Raw genomic sequence first — 16,316 nt, forward strand, 5'->3', positions numbered from 1 at the left:
ATGACAACCATCTTGACTGAGTTAAGTAAATCCTAAGAAAGTTTTAAATGCAGAGCCTCACCTTCGTTTAATACCTGTCCTAAAACTCATTTTAATGTCAAATTATAAGTATGCCACCATACTATGGCACTAGTGGCACCACAAGGAATTGTTTCTGCCTTATTTTCTATGAAGAAAATGAATAAGGAGGAATGAAATGCTCTATGTTTTATCTTATTTTAATTCTTTATTTTTTGTTAGAATAATTAAATAATTTAGAAGTACTTTGAAGTGAGTCACTGTTTATTGTGTCCATGGGAAGGTATAAAGACTAAAATGTATGACTTATTTTGTAATATGAATTTGAAAATGGGATCTTCAGCTATTGCGGAAATTTTGCACAGATTTATTCTTCCATTTTTATTTGAAAACTAGTACAGCCAACACAAATACCTTTTTCTGTCCTCCAGTTCTTCATAGATGTCAACCTAATTGTTACATATGCATTCCTTGACTCTATCTGCTAAGCACAGGACATATTTCATGAAATGTAGAGCGACGGGGGTACTTTTTTAAAACAATAATTCTTCTTGGTTTGAGGTCATGTCTGACCTTGGGCAGAGGGTTTGCCATTTGGAAACGTGGGTCACCAGAGTGTTGGTCATGTTCAGTTCTCTTTAAAAAAACCCTCTTTGTATTTCACTGATTCATTTATTCACACAATCATGCTGGATACTGGTACTACATGCATATCATGTTCCGGTGGCATATTTTAGCATTTTCCATGTAATACTTTTTACCATTATTTGTTTTGATTTTTTAAAATTTTCTAAAATATTTTAGTGTGTTCACGTTACAAATTCAAAATTCTTAGTCTTAGAGCACGCGAGTGTGTGCAGTTCCGTGCAGCAGGACTGGAGCTGAGCCTTGGGTCCTTGCCTCCTCACTCACAGCCTGTGTTCTCAGAGGCCTTGTTTGTTCTCGCGTGTCACACTCCGCTTTTCTATTTGACCTGGTAGTCCCTGATACCTGACCCCATGCATTTAACTGCCCTCTGTCCATGCTGTGGTTTTCTCGTGATTACCATTTTAGCAGTGAGATATGTCATTGTCGAAAAACACTGAATGGTTTTGAGCATTATTCTAGAAACTACTAGTGGTACAAAAATAATAACATACAGAGTCCTTCCTTATTGCTGACTGTATCTTAGTGGGAAATTAAGAAAAAAGTTTTAATGTTGAATATGAAAATACTTAGAAGATGTTGAGAAAGTTAACGTGGTTTCTGGTCCTACAGCCGTACTCAGAGGCCGACTTCTGCATTGAGTTCAAGGGTGAGTGAGGAACCCGGACTCTCGGTGGGTGCCGCCTGTGCGCAGCGAGCCCGGTGGGAGGCAGCAGTGACTCAGTGACCCCCACTCTGTTACTCTTGTTAATAAGCATGTTATTGGACTTAATTCTTGTAGGTCTGGAGTCTAAGTATTTATTATCCTTATTCTGAAAATGTACAGTATGGTGGTGTAAAAGAATTTGGCCAGGGCCCCCAAACAGCTAGTAACCAGCACCGCTGGGATTGGAACCCGAGTTCCTCGCACCACGAAGCTTTCGTCATTTTAGGCCCATGACCGTCCGCCATCAGGAGATGAAATTAGTGACCCTGGCATATAGAGCCTTGTTCTGTCATCAACTGAATCAAGCTACTTTGCACTGAGTGTAGAAGAAATGGATGTAGAGGATTTCAAGTTAATCTGATGTTATTTTTGTATGACTCGAGACTTAATAAATGTAGTCAAAGGGAATGTGTGCATTTGAAACTGCCTTTGCTCATGGGTTGATTTGATTTTGTTGGCTTTGAGGCACTGGTGGTCTTCCTGCATGTGCACGTATGTGGGGTGACCTAACTTTGATTTTATATCAGAATATAAATTCCTAGGAAGAAAACTGACTGTATCTTGGATATAGTTTGGGATTATGATTAGAAAATAGGAAGTAAACCTATAGAGAATATTCAGAATGAGGTAGACTGTGGTGATAAGGATTGAAAGAAACTTCAGGATGGATTCCTTCTGGTTTGCTCCTTCTGAATTGCATTCATTCTCAGTTTGCATCATTACATTTTATTTGGGTGCTTTGCAAAATCAGAACTCTAATCAGAATGGTGACATTATTTGTGAAATTGGCTGGGGAGAGAGAATTGGTGGGATGTGTTTCCAGGTCAATGAGGAATTGTGTTTTGAAGTCAAGGGGAACTAATTCCTTTTTCTTCTTGCAGGGCATGCCCCACCCCCGGTTCTGCAAGGCAGTGTGTCCATGGGGGTGACGGCCGGTGGACCTGCCGTGTGTCACCAGCGTACTCCGCCGGGTCCTGTGCTTTGAGTTGTGTCTGTGCATCCTCAGAGTCTGGAGGGCGCTGAGCTCCAGGGCAGGGCGCTGTGTGCCCTTGTGTCAACTACGCTTGCCAGTTGTTGGCACACAAGTTGTGCTTAATTCTGTCCAATTTGTATCTCCTAGTCCTCTGCCCTATCGCCCCATAAGGTTTTCATTTTGAACTTTATTTATGTTGCAAAGAACTCTCTGACCCCAGACACTGAGCCAGTTGTGCCCATGCACTTCACTTTGTCCCATGTCTACCTTCATGGCCTCCCGGTGGAAGCAAGCGCTCCTGTGAGTTTCCGTGCGTGCGGACAGAGGAGGAGGACACTGCAAGGGAGACAGCCCGGGACACAGGCTTAAGGGGCGTTCTTCAGAGAAATGTCGTAGCTCGAATGTGAACCTGCGTCGCACGTCCTTGACTGTTCTCTCTGCTTGTTGTCTTCCGTAGGCACGATTGCACTCCGGGAGATTCAGCTTGCAAGAATTCTGAATCTGACCCTGAGGACTTTTCAGATGAAACCAACACGGAGAACCTTTATAGCAGCTCTCCTCCCAGCACACCCCGACAGATAAAGCGCATGTCAACCAAGCACCAAAGGAACAGCTTAGGGAGGCCTGCCAGTCGGTCCAATTTGAAAGGTGAGTCTGGTGCTTAAAAAGACGCAGTGGGTTGAGCGCAGCGCTGTGAAGATGTCCGCAGCCTTTGCAGCGCGGGTTCGATTCCCGACCGGCCAGGGAGAGTCCCACATGGCATGGCAGACCTCTGCTGTCTCACCTGCTGCTCCCCTCAGCAGAGTACTTCATTCAGTCTGTCTGTTCTGCTCCCCGATCTGTCTCTGGTGAATCCTCTCACCCTCCCGCCTCTGGCCTGTACCCCAGCTCTTAGATAAAAAAAAAATTTGGGAAAAAAAAAAAGATACGCTGAGGGCCTCCCTGGTGGCGCAGGCGATTGAGCACAGCGCTGTGAAGCTGTCCGCAGCCTTTGCAGCACGGGGTCGATCCCTGATGGCCAGGGAGATACCCACATGTCGTGGCAGACCTCTCTTGTCTCGCCCGCTGCTCCCCTCAGCAGTGTATTTCAGTCAGTCTGCCTGTTCTGTTCCCCGCTCTGTCTCTGGTGAATCCTCTTGCCCTCCTGCGCATCTGGCCTGCACCCCAGCTCTTGTATAAATAAATAAATCTTCAAAAAAAAAAAATATGCTGAGCGACCTTCCTCCCTGGTGGTGTAGGTAGGGGTGAGTCTCAGCGCTATCACCTCTACGGCCTGAGTTTGATCCCCAGCCAGGAAGCTACTCACATGGCGCAGCAGACCTCTCCTGTCTCCCTGCTGCTTCCCTCAGCAGTGGATTTCAGTCAGTCTGCCTGTTCTGCTGCCCCCTCTGTCTCTGGTGAATCCTCTCAGCCCCCGCATCTCTGGTCTACACCCCAGTTCTTCTATGCATAAATAAATAAATAATCTTAAAAAAAAAGATATGCTGAGAGGACATAGCACTTTTGGTGCATGTAATTATTGATGGAAATTTTTGAATAATATTATTTAATTTTAAATTTGAATTTAATGTTGCTTTTAAATTTTTGGGTCATAACCTTTTAGAAGTATTGTTAGTAAAAGAGAAAGGATTATCCAAACTCTCCAGGTTTGTACTGAATAATTGTTAAAGTTAGAGCTGTGAGACACTTGTATTCCTGTTAGAATGTGGAACACGCCAGGTGTGGGCGGATCCGAGTGCTCGCTCTGGGCACTGCTGTGTGGGATAGGTGGCCCCAAGAAATGGAGATGGGTTTCAAATTAGCTTCCTTACGGCCAGAAAGCTTGTGATGGTGGCAGGTCTGTCTCTGGATCGCACTCTCCTGCTAGTCAGCTCGGGCTTCTTTTGGCTCAGTTGACAGTGCTGCCTCTAGCGACTCAATCAGAAACCCGGCCCCGGGTAAGCGCCGCCGACCCGGGCTGTGTGGGAGATAGGAGGCGGCGGGAGGGTCGCTTTTGTTCTCAGTTTCTTTCCATTGCTTGTTCATGAAAGGATAGAGGTTTACATCTGGAAGGGGTCTCAGGGACACTGACGCTGGTTTCTGCCGTTGTCTTAGGTAAAGTGTGTGCTGAGAGGCCTTCAGACTCGTAGCTGCCAGGACACCAACGTCCTTAATAACTTACTCTTTTCCTTATTGCAAAAGACTGTTCGTTGTAGGAAATTTGGAAAATAAAGGCAAAATGAAATAAACATACCCGTCCGCCCGTCACAGAGATCGCAGTTTTTGCCATCTTTGTTTGCGTATGCTCGTGGTGTTAGACGGTGTTTGTTATTTCATGGCCGCCTTCTTTCTTCGTCTCATGTTTTATGAGCCTTTTCTGTCACAGAGTGACCTGTGTTGTTGACTGCGATGACAGCTCTGTCCTTGGTAGCAGCTCTGTCCAGCTGTCACAACAGCACTGAGCGTTGGCCGGCGCCGAGCGCGGCTCAGCTTCTCCAGAGCTGTTTTTCTTTATTGCCTCTGCCCGTCATCTGCACGAATGTAGAACTGGGGGTTCCATCGCTGCCGTGTGCACGTGCCCGACTCATCCTCCAACCTCCTCCGGGCCCGCGCCCCGCCCCTTCCTTCCCCTATACCCTTCTCCCTCCCCCTGTGCCTCTGGTAATTAGTGCAGTTTTCAGTAAGTCAGAGTCAACATTTTTCATTTGTTTTTGCTATATTTTTGCCAATCCATGTTTCTTGGTTATTTATATTCCACAGAGAAGCAGAACCATGCAAGAGCTCTCACTTTCTGACTTGCTTCACTCAGCACCATCACCTTGCGGTCTGTCCATTTTGTTCTAGAAGGCCCAGGAGTTGCTTTGAAATCTCATGGCAGCCTGGGGAGGTGCAGGCCCTGGGGATGCTCACTTAACTGCTGAGTTGCTGGCGCAGAGTCAGGCTTGTCGTTTTGAACAGCCTGGTCACGTATCTGCTAGAAAGAGACTTGGAATGTCTGCCGCCTGCCGAGTTGCTGCTTGCTGGTGTCCTTGCTCTTGAACAGGATGGACGGGAGCACCGTGTCGGGCTAGTGGGCCCTTTCACTGTCTCGATGACGGGGTGTTAGGCGCGGGGGGGATCTGCTGCCTCTGACCTGTGCCTGGGTACCGTGGACCGCGTGGCACTCGTGGCCTCTCCGGGCCTGGATTCTGACTGGCCACCGCCTTCTGTGTACGTGCCCCTGGGTGTCGTTTTGGAGAAAACGACACGCCCTTGCTCTTTACAGTAGCCTGCCTGGCAGAGGGAGCCTTCCACGTGCAGAGAGGATTACTGTCCGGGGGATAAGCTTAGTCTCGTTTATTTTTTTTTTTCCCAATTTAACTTTGAAAGCAGAATGAAGGATTCTGCTGTCGGACATGTGTTTATTCATTGGTGGCCCCATTTTCAGCTCACGAGTCTGAGGTCACATAGCTGCCGAGCTGTGGGGTTGGCACTCCCGCCTGTGTGTCCTGCATTTCTTCCTCCCTCCTCTCCCTGTGTAGGTCATTACCCCTTGTCATTTATTCTTCCCGTCCCACCATCCAGCCTTTTCCCCTTCACTTCTCTGTCGCCTCCCTCCCTTCTCTCCTCCCTCCCTTCTCCCTGCTTCTTGCCATTGAATCACAATTGAGTGACCCCATGGCAGGTGGATTTAGGTGAAGGATGAACCTACCCTCTCCCCAGTAGAGAGCATGCCAGGAAGTGGGCCGTGCAGCCTTACGTGGTAGAGCTGGCATGGAGGGTAGTGAGGTGAGGTTCCTGGGGTGCCACGGAGGGGGTTGAGAAGACCTGGGGCTGGATGGACTTCTGGAACAAGTGACATTTGTGCTGTGACCTGCAGGCTGAATCAGGGAGACCAATATTTCAAACTAGTCGTGTGTGATTCATAGTAATCTGTTGGTCGCTCTGTATGTTCAGGAGCTTTCTGGAATTAGATTGGTCAGCTGTATTTTGAAAGTTTTCCAAGGCAACGTGAACTGGTACAATATTCAGTTTCTTTCTCACTGAAAGGTTCTCTGATTTATCCTGTCCACTTCAGAACTGTGGTCAAAGGTGGACTCGTCTTTTTAATTAATGCCACGGATAACACTGGCATTTTTCTGTTATCTCTTGCTAACAAACCACCCCAGACCTGATGGCATCAAAGAGCAACCACGCCCTTGCTCAGCCAGGACGCCCTTCATCTCTGTCCGACAGGGGGGAGCTTCAGCTGGGACAGCTGGTGGAGATGTTGGCAGAGCTCGCCTCTATCCCCAGTTCTTCCCCTGCAGCTGTCTGCGGGGTCGCTGGTGTCCTCTCCGCCATGGGGCCGCCGCCACGGTCTCCTTCCCGTTACCTTTTCCCAGTGGGCTTCTCCACGGCGCACTGGTACCCGGGGCGTGGATGTGTGACATGGCGACTCGCTTCCCTCAGAACCAGTGTCTTAAGAAATCCCGGTGAAAGTTGTCAGCCTTCTTATGCCTTGGCCCAGGATGTCACGCTGCACCACGTCTGCCGCCTTGTCTGTTCTGCGCAGGGTCAGCCACAGTCAGCGTGGGGGCTGCATGTGCAGGGCGTCCGTGTCAGAACAGGAAGCGTAGCTTCTGCACCCTCTTACCTAGGGAGGCTGGCTCAGGCCTGCGCTCAGGGCCAAGCTTTGGGTTGTTCCTGTCTGGTGCGTCGTGTGTTTCTTTTCCTCACAGGCCCTTTTCCTCATACTGGGAGATGGTATCGAGAGCATCCCTGAAGAAATGCCAGGACAGCTGGGGTGTTAGGAGGCTACAAGGAGGGCCATGCACACTGTGTTTAGCAGCAGGAACTATTGTCATGATTTTTGGGTATGGATAGTTCTTCAGATATTTTTGTTATCACGGTAACCCATAACTCACTATTTCATATTATAGATTTATTTTCTTATAGTGGGAAAAATCAGTTGTGGGCCACCTTCTGATCAACAGAAAGGTCCCATGAACCCCTTTCAGCATCCATGATTTGCCAGGAGTCAGGTTTGCTTAGATTTCTCCATTTATCAGAAACAGCCAAATGTAAGAGGGAAGACAGGGCAAGGTATTGAGGGGCTGATGTGGCCTTCCGTGCCCTCTAAGGGTGCCGTCCCCTTGCACCTCATTGTGTTCATCCCATCTCTTGTTCCAGAGTCTTCACAGAGCTTCATCTCTGGGCCCTCCCCCCACCTTTTCTGGAAGGGTGGATTGGGTGGGTGGGGCTCAGGCTATCATCTCCTTAGCATAAATTTTGAATTGATTGAAAGGAGTATCTTACGAATAACAGAGGACTAGCCTATCAGGAAATCCCAAGGGTTTTAAGAGCTCTATGCTTGGAGCCTGAACAAAAACCAAATATATTTCTTCTTATGCCCTACTGGGCAGTATCCAGTACTGGCACAGATAAGAAGAGATAGCAGCTTATCCTACAAGCTGGTGGGAGCTTGACTGTCTCAGCCCCTGTGGGAAAGTAACCTGTTAATATAGTCAAATTGAGATTAGCAGGGACTTGACCTGCTTGTGGGAGGAGACTCTAGAGATGGGGCTGCATGTGGGCCCAAGCAGTTCTGCGGAAAGGCTCATCGTCTTCCCTTGTTGCTGATTTCCCTCCAGAATATACAAGCGTGCCAGACAGAGTGTCCAGAACAGTATCTATCATCATGGTGTCTGAGATAAGAGCAGTCAGAGATAGGACAGGACTGGGGAGACAGGGCAAGGATGAGGTCATCCTGCCTGCAGGGTTGGAGCCCTCGTGTTGGTGGACTGTGGAATGATTGCTAGTGAGATGTGTAGAAAACTGTATTTTATCCAATTTCTGCATTTTTACTGATTTGGTTTCCCAGCAGCCTTAAAGCCATTCTTCTTCTTCTTCTTCTTTTTTAAGATTTATTTATTTATACATGCACTGGGTACAGTCAGAAGCGCGGGAGGGTGAGAGAATTCACCAGAGCCAGAGCGGGGAGCAGAGCAGGCAGAAGGACCAAGGTGCACTGCTGAGGGGAGCAGCGGGCGGCAGGAGAGGTCTGCGCGCCAAGAAGGACCCTCCTCCGGTAGCTGGGGAGCAGCTGGGGATCGAACCGGCACCGCAGATGCTGCGGACAGCTTCGCAACCCAGCGCTCAACCTCTGCGCCACCGGGGAGGCCCAAGCCATTCTTATTTCAGAATATTAACTTCAGCTTTTAAAAGTCATGATGAAGGTGATAGTGCCGTTCTGCTATCAAGGTAGGGCTGTTAGCTCCTTATTCCCGGGACACAGCAGCTGTGTGGCATCCCGAGATGGCAGGCTCCCATGAGTGGTGGCGGGTCACTGCCCAGGTGTGGTTCACACTTGGGCGAGTTAACAGAATTTAGCAGAGGTGTCATTATACTTTCAGATAATGGTAAATAGCTTCTGTTTAAAGTGACTAATGAAGGCAATTTAGTTGATACTAGCAAACAAACTTCAGCACTGCTTGAAGTGAACAATCTCCTTTCAGAGAGTGACAGAAGGGGGGAGGGGCAGGAAGCTTTTACAGGAGGAAGAGTAAAGAACAAGGGCGAGACAAATGGAAGTCATCGGCTTGGCTGGGCCCAGTGCTCTTTTCTTTGGGTGGTTACACTGGTGCACGTCAGATTCCGTCTGCACAGCTAGCGTGCTTGGCCCGGGGCTCAGCTCTCTAGGCCGGACTCAACCTGGCTCCCAAGGTCCTGATTTTTATCGCCCGCCTGCCCAGACGAAGACTCACTGTTCCAGCCAAACTGTTCTTCTCTGCCCGTCTGTCTTCTCATGCTCTTTTCCGGCCTCCCTTCCTGCTCTTATTTACGCTGATGCCCTTTTTCCAGGGTGCCTACCGGGACTTGGTCTGCCTTCAGTCCTTTACAGATTAGTTAGCCCCCTGTGGTCTGCCTCTCCAGGGCACTCGGTTTCTTAGCCTGTCGTCGGTCAGACACTGCTTCCCCGTGAGCACCTCTGATGGGTGGAGGGTCGTCCGGAGGCGCGAGCGTGTGAGACCGTCTGTCTAACCTGTGTTCTGTGGTGACGATGATGACAATCTGTGGAAAGCCCTTACTTTGAAGATGAGGGGATTGGATAAAGCAGTGTTTCCTAAAATCATGCTGTGTTGCCATTTTAGCCAGGTTGATCCAGGGACAGTGAGGCAGGCCCCCGGCCCTGCAGCTCAGCAGGAGCCCACGTGCTGCACCATGTTACCTGAAACTTGAGGATGTTCAGTGAGCAGATCTCCGGCCCTCTCTGGTGTTTGACAGTTTCAGGTCCCCACTCTCAGGGTCACCTCGAGTTGAAGGACAGAGCAGGCATCTGTCTGTACTGCTTCCGCATTTGAGAATTCTAGGAGGTCAGTGTTTGGAATTTGGACAATTTCTGGGTGGAAGAACACGGATGTCCTGTTAGTCTTATGTTATTATGAACTAGTATTTAATGCTGTATTTAGAGCTTGTCATATAAGACATTCTGCAGACTTTTGATTTATACTCTTCCCTCTTTTTCAATTTATTCTCCTTTTCTGAATTTCTGTGTGCATTTGACTTTTTGCTAAATTGAGGGAATTTAGTATTAACAGAAAGCCAAACAGACAAACCTATCCATTAATAATAGGCTTTCGTGTATATTTTAAAAGGTTTCTTAATGTCAGTGCGTAAAAACGGAGTATAAGGTGCTTGGGGATATTCCTGTGTCTTCAGCTTAGAGATTTTTGCCTTTCCAATACCTGAATTCTTTTCAGACTTCCTTTAAAGGACAGTTCCCTTATGAGGCCTGATCACCTATTGTGTTTCCTCTGTCTATCAAATATATATTATTTCAGAAATGTGGAATTGAGACTAGTAGGCAGGGTGGGGAAGAAGGAAGCAAAGCTCCCCAAGGGCCTCTGGGGGAGGTGCCTCGGTGTGGGATGGTGTGGGGACAGGCGTCGGAGGAGCTGCAATCCTGTTCCTGTAAATCACAGTGTGGAAACCAGTGTTACCTCAATACAAAGAAAATAAAGTCACCCATAATATCAACTGTATTTTGTAGGTTAGGTAGACTGAGTTTAAGTCTGTTTTAAGTTTAATTCCATTTAAAACTAAGATGCATCAGTTTCCATTTTGTGTCTATTTGTCAAAGCCAGCTGGATTTCTTATTTTGGAAAAAATAGATTCCTTGTCCCTGTTGTTCCTTTCTCAATTTGCTTTTCTTTACGTGCGCTGTACATCCAAAGAGTGGATCACTGCTTCACTGCTTTATGTAAACACAACATTTCAAAACATTGTGTAATACACTGTTTTGTGCGCTCTCTGGTAGGCTTATCAAGGTTTGTAATAATCTAAACAATTTCTTAGGCTTGCTGAAATTTGATGCTATCTATACAAAAAAATAGGATTATGGCACTTTCCCTTTAAGTTTTTTTAATTGTTGGAATAAAAATCAAGACTGAGACGAGTCATCTCTTAATATTTTCATGCTTTGAGATTTAGCTCCTTGGTTAATAATACAGCATCTGGACACCAGGCCACAGCGCGGCCTCCGGGCTGTTAGTCATCCCGGCTGCTCGCCCTTAACCATTTGTTTTCCCTCTGAACTCACGGTTAGAAGAACATTTATAAGTTACAGGAGCAAATTAATGATTTTTTTTTATTGTTCACTGTGACTTTCAAATTATAAATTATATGCAGATATTGTCTGGCCATAATCAATAATGCTGCATTCCTTTTATAAAGTCCTCTTAGCATCCTAAACTCCAGTCTAGCGAAACTTTGTTACATAATTTTTAAATTTCTTTGATTCAAAGCCATTTATTTAGATGCAGTACTAATTACTACAACACTCTGTCCGAGACCTGCTTTACCTCCCTCCTGCACACTTTTCTTGAATTTTTTTTACCTTTCCCCACTATTCAAAACCCCGGCATGCACTGATGTTTTCTAGAGCGGCACCTCCCGACTTCTGAGCTCAGCTCAGCGCCCGTGTGAGTCACCTGCAGACATTTCCCGGGGCTGTGCCATAGGCCCCTCACGTTCAGTGCCTTAAGAGTGAGACTCTTTCAAACAGCTGAGTGCCCGTCACTGAGTGTGTTTTCTGTGCCTCCTTGGCCTGCGGCCGCGAGCGACTTGCTTGTAGCCCGAGTCCGGGCGGCGGGGCCGTGCTGCAGTGAGCGCCGCGTGCAGCTTCGGGCCAGCGTTTCGTCGTCTTTGGATGGTTCTGGGCAGGGGTTGCTGGTCATATGGTTGTTCTAGTTTTCATTTTTTGAGGACCCGCCATCCTGGCTCCAGGAGGGCTGCCCGATTGGGCAGTGGGAGCGGCCCCTTTCCTCCACACCCCGCAGCACTTGTTGTTTCTGGGCTCTGGGGTTCGCCCGGCTGCCAGGTGGTGTTCGCTGTGGCTGCGAATGGCGTTTCCCTAGTAAGTGACGTCAGCATCTTCCCACTTGTGTGTTGATCATTCGTGTGTCCTCTTCAGAGAAGTGTCTGTTTGGACATTTTTTGACTGGGTTGTTTATATTGTCGTTGAGTTCATTATGTATTTTGCCTTTTGCGACAAGTGAATGGAAGTTGAGGTCTGAGTAAAATGAGGAGATGAGTGCCTGATGGTTTCACTCATGTGGAAGATAAACACGGCAAACAAACTCACAGGCACAAGGAAACAACTCTCAGTCTCTCACAAGTGAATGGCGGTTGCGGGCGCGGAAGAGGAAGAGGGTGGGTGGGAGCAGCTGGCAGAGGAGCGGGGTTTGGTGGTGGCTCATGGGCCTGGAGCTCGGCAGTGGGCGCGGTGTGGCATCTGCGTTTATGAAGTGTGACGCTGTTCTCCTGAAGAGGGGTATTCGCAGCAGTGGGACCTCAGTTTAAAAAAACAAAATGCTCAACTCCTTTTTACCTCCAGTCTTACAGAGTAATGCAGCATTTGTATCATTTTGTAAAGTATAGCATGAATTGATATCTTGAAAAATACAGTATAGTGTAAGCACTTGTTAGTTTTGCTTTCAAAATGCCCTTGCTTCACTAAATAAAAACTAATAGTAAGTGTGTGCTATGTTAATAAAGGTATAAAAAATGCAGAGTTAAAGCAGCCAAGGGCTGACCTGGACAGATTTTCTATGAATGAGGGTTGATAACTATTAAAAGTTTTAAGGGGACTCCCTGGTGGCACACGGGTTAAGTCACAGAGCTGTCAAGCTGTCGCCAGCCACTGCAGCACGGGCTCAAACCGGGCCAGGGAGCTGACCCACACAACGCAGCAGACCTCTCCTGTCTCCCCGCTGCTCCCCTCAGCAGTGTGTTTCAGTAGGTCCGACTTTCCTGCTCCCCCCTCTGTCTCTGGTGAATCCTCTCACCCCCCACCTCTGGCCTGAGCCCCAGTTCTTGTATGTATAATTAAATCTTTAAAAAAAAAGTTTTAAGAACTAGAAAAAGATTCCATCCTTAAAATGTTACTAATTTAAAAAATAAAAGTAATAGTTTTTGTATTTATAGCAGAAATCCCTGTAGACAGATAAAATCTTTCTTGATGAATCATAAAACAGATTACATACAATATAAACATGTACATAAATGTACATGTGCATATAAATCAAGTTGATAGTGTTCTTAGGAAAATTTGTATTAAAGTTGTTATTTTAAAATTTAATTTTAATTGATTTAGGAGATAGATTAGTTTTGAACACCTTTTTTTTGGTAAGTTGATTTTGGGTATGTTACTCTGTAAATATACTCTATTTCCTCAAATCTGCAGGCATACTATATAATATCATGTATTAAGGGAAAAAGTATGATGGAAGATGCAGCAAGACACACAAGTATTTATATACTTAGACTTTTTAGTGTATATTTCTTATGTTTATTGATACTTATTATTTTAAATCTTGATAGATTCAAAAATTGTTTAGTACTCATGCATAAAAACAAGGAAAATGTAAGTGAATCTATCAATAAATTTTTCTAAGACTTTTTCTTGTCACTTTTGATTATAAAACATGTTCTAATTTCAGAGATGTTAAAATATGAAGCATGTATTGTAGATTCAGTAGCACAGGCATTTCCCGAGTGGAGAATGAAGGCCTGGGCATTACCAGCACACGGAGGGAAGGACGTGTTGAAGCACATCACCTGGGAGGGTGGAAGGTGGGAGAGGAGACGAACGAGGAGCTTGGAGAAACAGTCACCTTTATTTATTTATTTTTATACAAGAGCTGAGGTACAGGCCACAGATGCGGGGGGTGAGAGGATCCACCAGAGACAGAGCAGGGAGCAGAACAGGCAGATTACAGAAATACACTGCGGAGGGGAGCAGCGGGCGCGACAGGAGAGGCCTGCCACGCCTTGTGGGATTCTTGCCAGCCGGCTGGGATCGAACCCACGCTGCAGAGGCTGCGGACAGCTTCACAGCGCGGCGCTCAACCCGCTGCCCCACCGGGGACGCCTGAAACAGTCACATTTTATGGAGTGAACCAAGTTCCAGAAGGGCTGATAGTGTCAGTCCTACCCCACCGGAAAGGAAGAGAGTGTATGTGCATACGTGTGCATGCGTGTGTGTGTGTGTGCACTTCAGACTTTGGGAATTAAATTAATAGAACTTTTTGGACTTGGAAGAAAAAGTGACGTTTACTTTTTTTGCATCAATTTTGAATGATTTTTTTTTTTTTTTGTGCCAGTATTATAAGCTAGGCAAATTAGGCTCCGTGTCAGATTAGTCTACATGCCTTTAGTTTTGTTAAATTTAAAACGCTGTTATTGTATGTGGCAAAGAAGTAGTCTTGAAATAGACTAAAATGAACATTTTTATTGCCAGTCTTTTATTTTTCTGTGGGAATCCTCTTAATGTGCCTTAAGGATCTTCCTTCAAAGACTCCATTTTATAAATGAGAAAAGCGGCGCAGAAAACTTCAGTGTTTTTCAAGACACACACATCAGTTCCTGGAAAAGGTTGGAATTGGGTGACTTGCCGCACCGGGTTCTGCCTGACGTGCTGGGCTGAGGCTGAGGGGGGGAGGCTTGTGGAGACCCGACAAGCTGGGCCACCGCGCTTCCTGCTACAGGGACACTCAGTGCAGGGTGGTCGTGGAGAGCAGTCGAGGACATGGCAAGTGTGGGAGCAGGGAAATGGATAAAATACTCTTAAATTTTGGAGAGACGTTATATGTGTGCTTCGTATCTTTAACATGCGGTCTGATTTTTTTTCTCTCTCCAATAACCTGAAAATGTATGAGCCTCTAAATATCAGTTTGATTTGATATATTGAGCATCGCTTCATACTTTAGAGTGACGTTCTGCTTATTTTTTTTTCCATAGAAAAAATGAACACCCCAAGCCAGCCTCCACACAGAGACACTGGGAAAGCCGTGGAGAGCGTGGAAGAGCACAGCTACAAGCAGGAGAAGAAGGTCCGCGCGGCTCTCAGGACAACAGAGCGTGACCATAAAAAAAACGTGCAGTGCTCCTTCATGTTGGACTCAGTCGGTGGGTCTTTGCCCAAAAAGTCAATTCCGGACGTGGATCTCAATAAGCCTTACCTCAGCCTCGGCGGCAGCAACACTAAGCTCCCGGTGTCGGTGCCCCTGCCCATGCCCATCCCCAGGGCCGCGCGCCAGACCTCGCGCACCGACTGCCCGGCGGACCGCCTCAAGTTCTTTGAGACCTTACGACTTCTGCTCAAGCTTACCTCAGTCTCGAAGAAGAAGGACAGGGAGCAGAGAGGACAGGAGAACACGTCTGCCTTCTGGTTGAACCGATCGAACGAGCTCATCTGGCTGGAGCTGCAGGCCTGGCATGCTGGACGCACCATCAACGACCAGGACCTCTTTCTGTACACAGCCCGCCAGGCCATCCCAGACATCATCAACGAGATCCTGACCTTCAAGGTTAACTACGGGAGCTTTGCCTTTGTTAGAAATGGAGCTAGTTTTAATGGTACTTCAGGAGAAGGGCCGGGCAAGGCGCCTCACGGAGCGAGGAGCATGGGTCACGCCACCTATCACGAGCATCTCCATCGCCAGAGGGTGTCGTTCGAGCAGGTGAAACGCATCATGGAGCTGCTGGAGTACATAGAAGCACTTTACCCATCGTTGCAGGCTCTTCAGAAGGACTATGAAAAATACGCTGCGAAAGACTTCCAGGACAGGGTGCAGGCACTCTGTTTGTGGTTGAACATCACAAAAGACTTAAATCAGAAACTAAGGATTATGGGCACTGTTTTGGGCATCAAGAATTTGTCAGACATTGGCTGGCCAGTGTTTGAGATCCCTTCTCCTCGACCATCCAAAGGCCACGATCCCGAAGATGAGTGTGATGACGCAGGAGGAGGGCTGAGAGAGCTGGGGAGCAGTACGGAGGAGAGCGAGGAGGAGCCGGCCTCTGAGCCGCGGGCGCCCGAGGCCAGGCAGCCGGGCGAGGGTAGTTTCAACTTCCAGCTCCAGGACTGCAGGTCTCAGAAGCTGGAGAGGCTTGAGTCTGAGGATGAGTCTGTCGGCTGGGGAGCGCCAGATGGCAGCTCAGAAGCAGGCTTTAGCAGACATTGTCTGACTTCTATTTATAGGCCATTTGTAGACAAAGCACTGAAGCAGATGGGGTTGAGAAAGTTAATTTTAAGACTTCACAAGCTGATGGACGGTTCCTTGCAAAGGGCACGTGTTGCCCTGGTAAAGAGTGACCGTCCCCTGGAGGTAGGTTTCCAGGCGGCGTCGGTTCGGTCTGGTCCTCGGTTCCATCATTTATTGTAAATTACAGTGTGTTGTGTTGGTTATTATGTACTTTCCTAGTCTTTATTTTTAAGGCATAAGTGGTAGTTATTATGAATTGCAGATTCAAACATTTCTATAAAGTGCTGTGATAAATGGGGAAATGAGCCTATGAAAACCGTATGAAACTTGGTGAAATAAGTCAAGGCGGTGTGGGGAGAAGAAAACTAACCATATAAATATAGGCCGGAGGAGCACAGACGAGGTATAAATAACGAGGGCAAGAGCCACAATCATGGGTGACCACAAACTGAGTATAAGTCAGTAAAAAGTCAACATGATGCTGAGA

General features: G+C 47.1%; 1 protein-coding gene across 1 annotated transcript in view; it reads left to right on the plus strand.

Annotated features, from left to right (window-relative positions):
• MAP3K4 (mitogen-activated protein kinase kinase kinase 4) overlaps positions 1 to 16,316 on the plus strand; it is a 113,199-nt gene that overhangs the window by 47,609 nt on the left and 49,274 nt on the right. Inside the window, exons 3-4 of the mRNA XM_054698164.1 lie at positions 2,800 to 2,990; positions 14,583 to 15,952. Coding sequence (XP_054554139.1) covers positions 2,800 to 2,990; positions 14,583 to 15,952 — 1,561 coding nt within the window. The remainder of the gene's footprint in view (positions 1 to 2,799; positions 2,991 to 14,582; positions 15,953 to 16,316) is intronic.

Source organism: Talpa occidentalis, unplaced genomic scaffold (genome assembly GCF_014898055.3).
Source record: "Talpa occidentalis isolate TD23 unplaced genomic scaffold, MPIMG_talOcc4v2.1 talOcc4.2, whole genome shotgun sequence".
In the NCBI taxonomy this organism is placed as follows: Eukaryota; Metazoa; Chordata; class Mammalia; order Eulipotyphla; family Talpidae; genus Talpa; species Talpa occidentalis.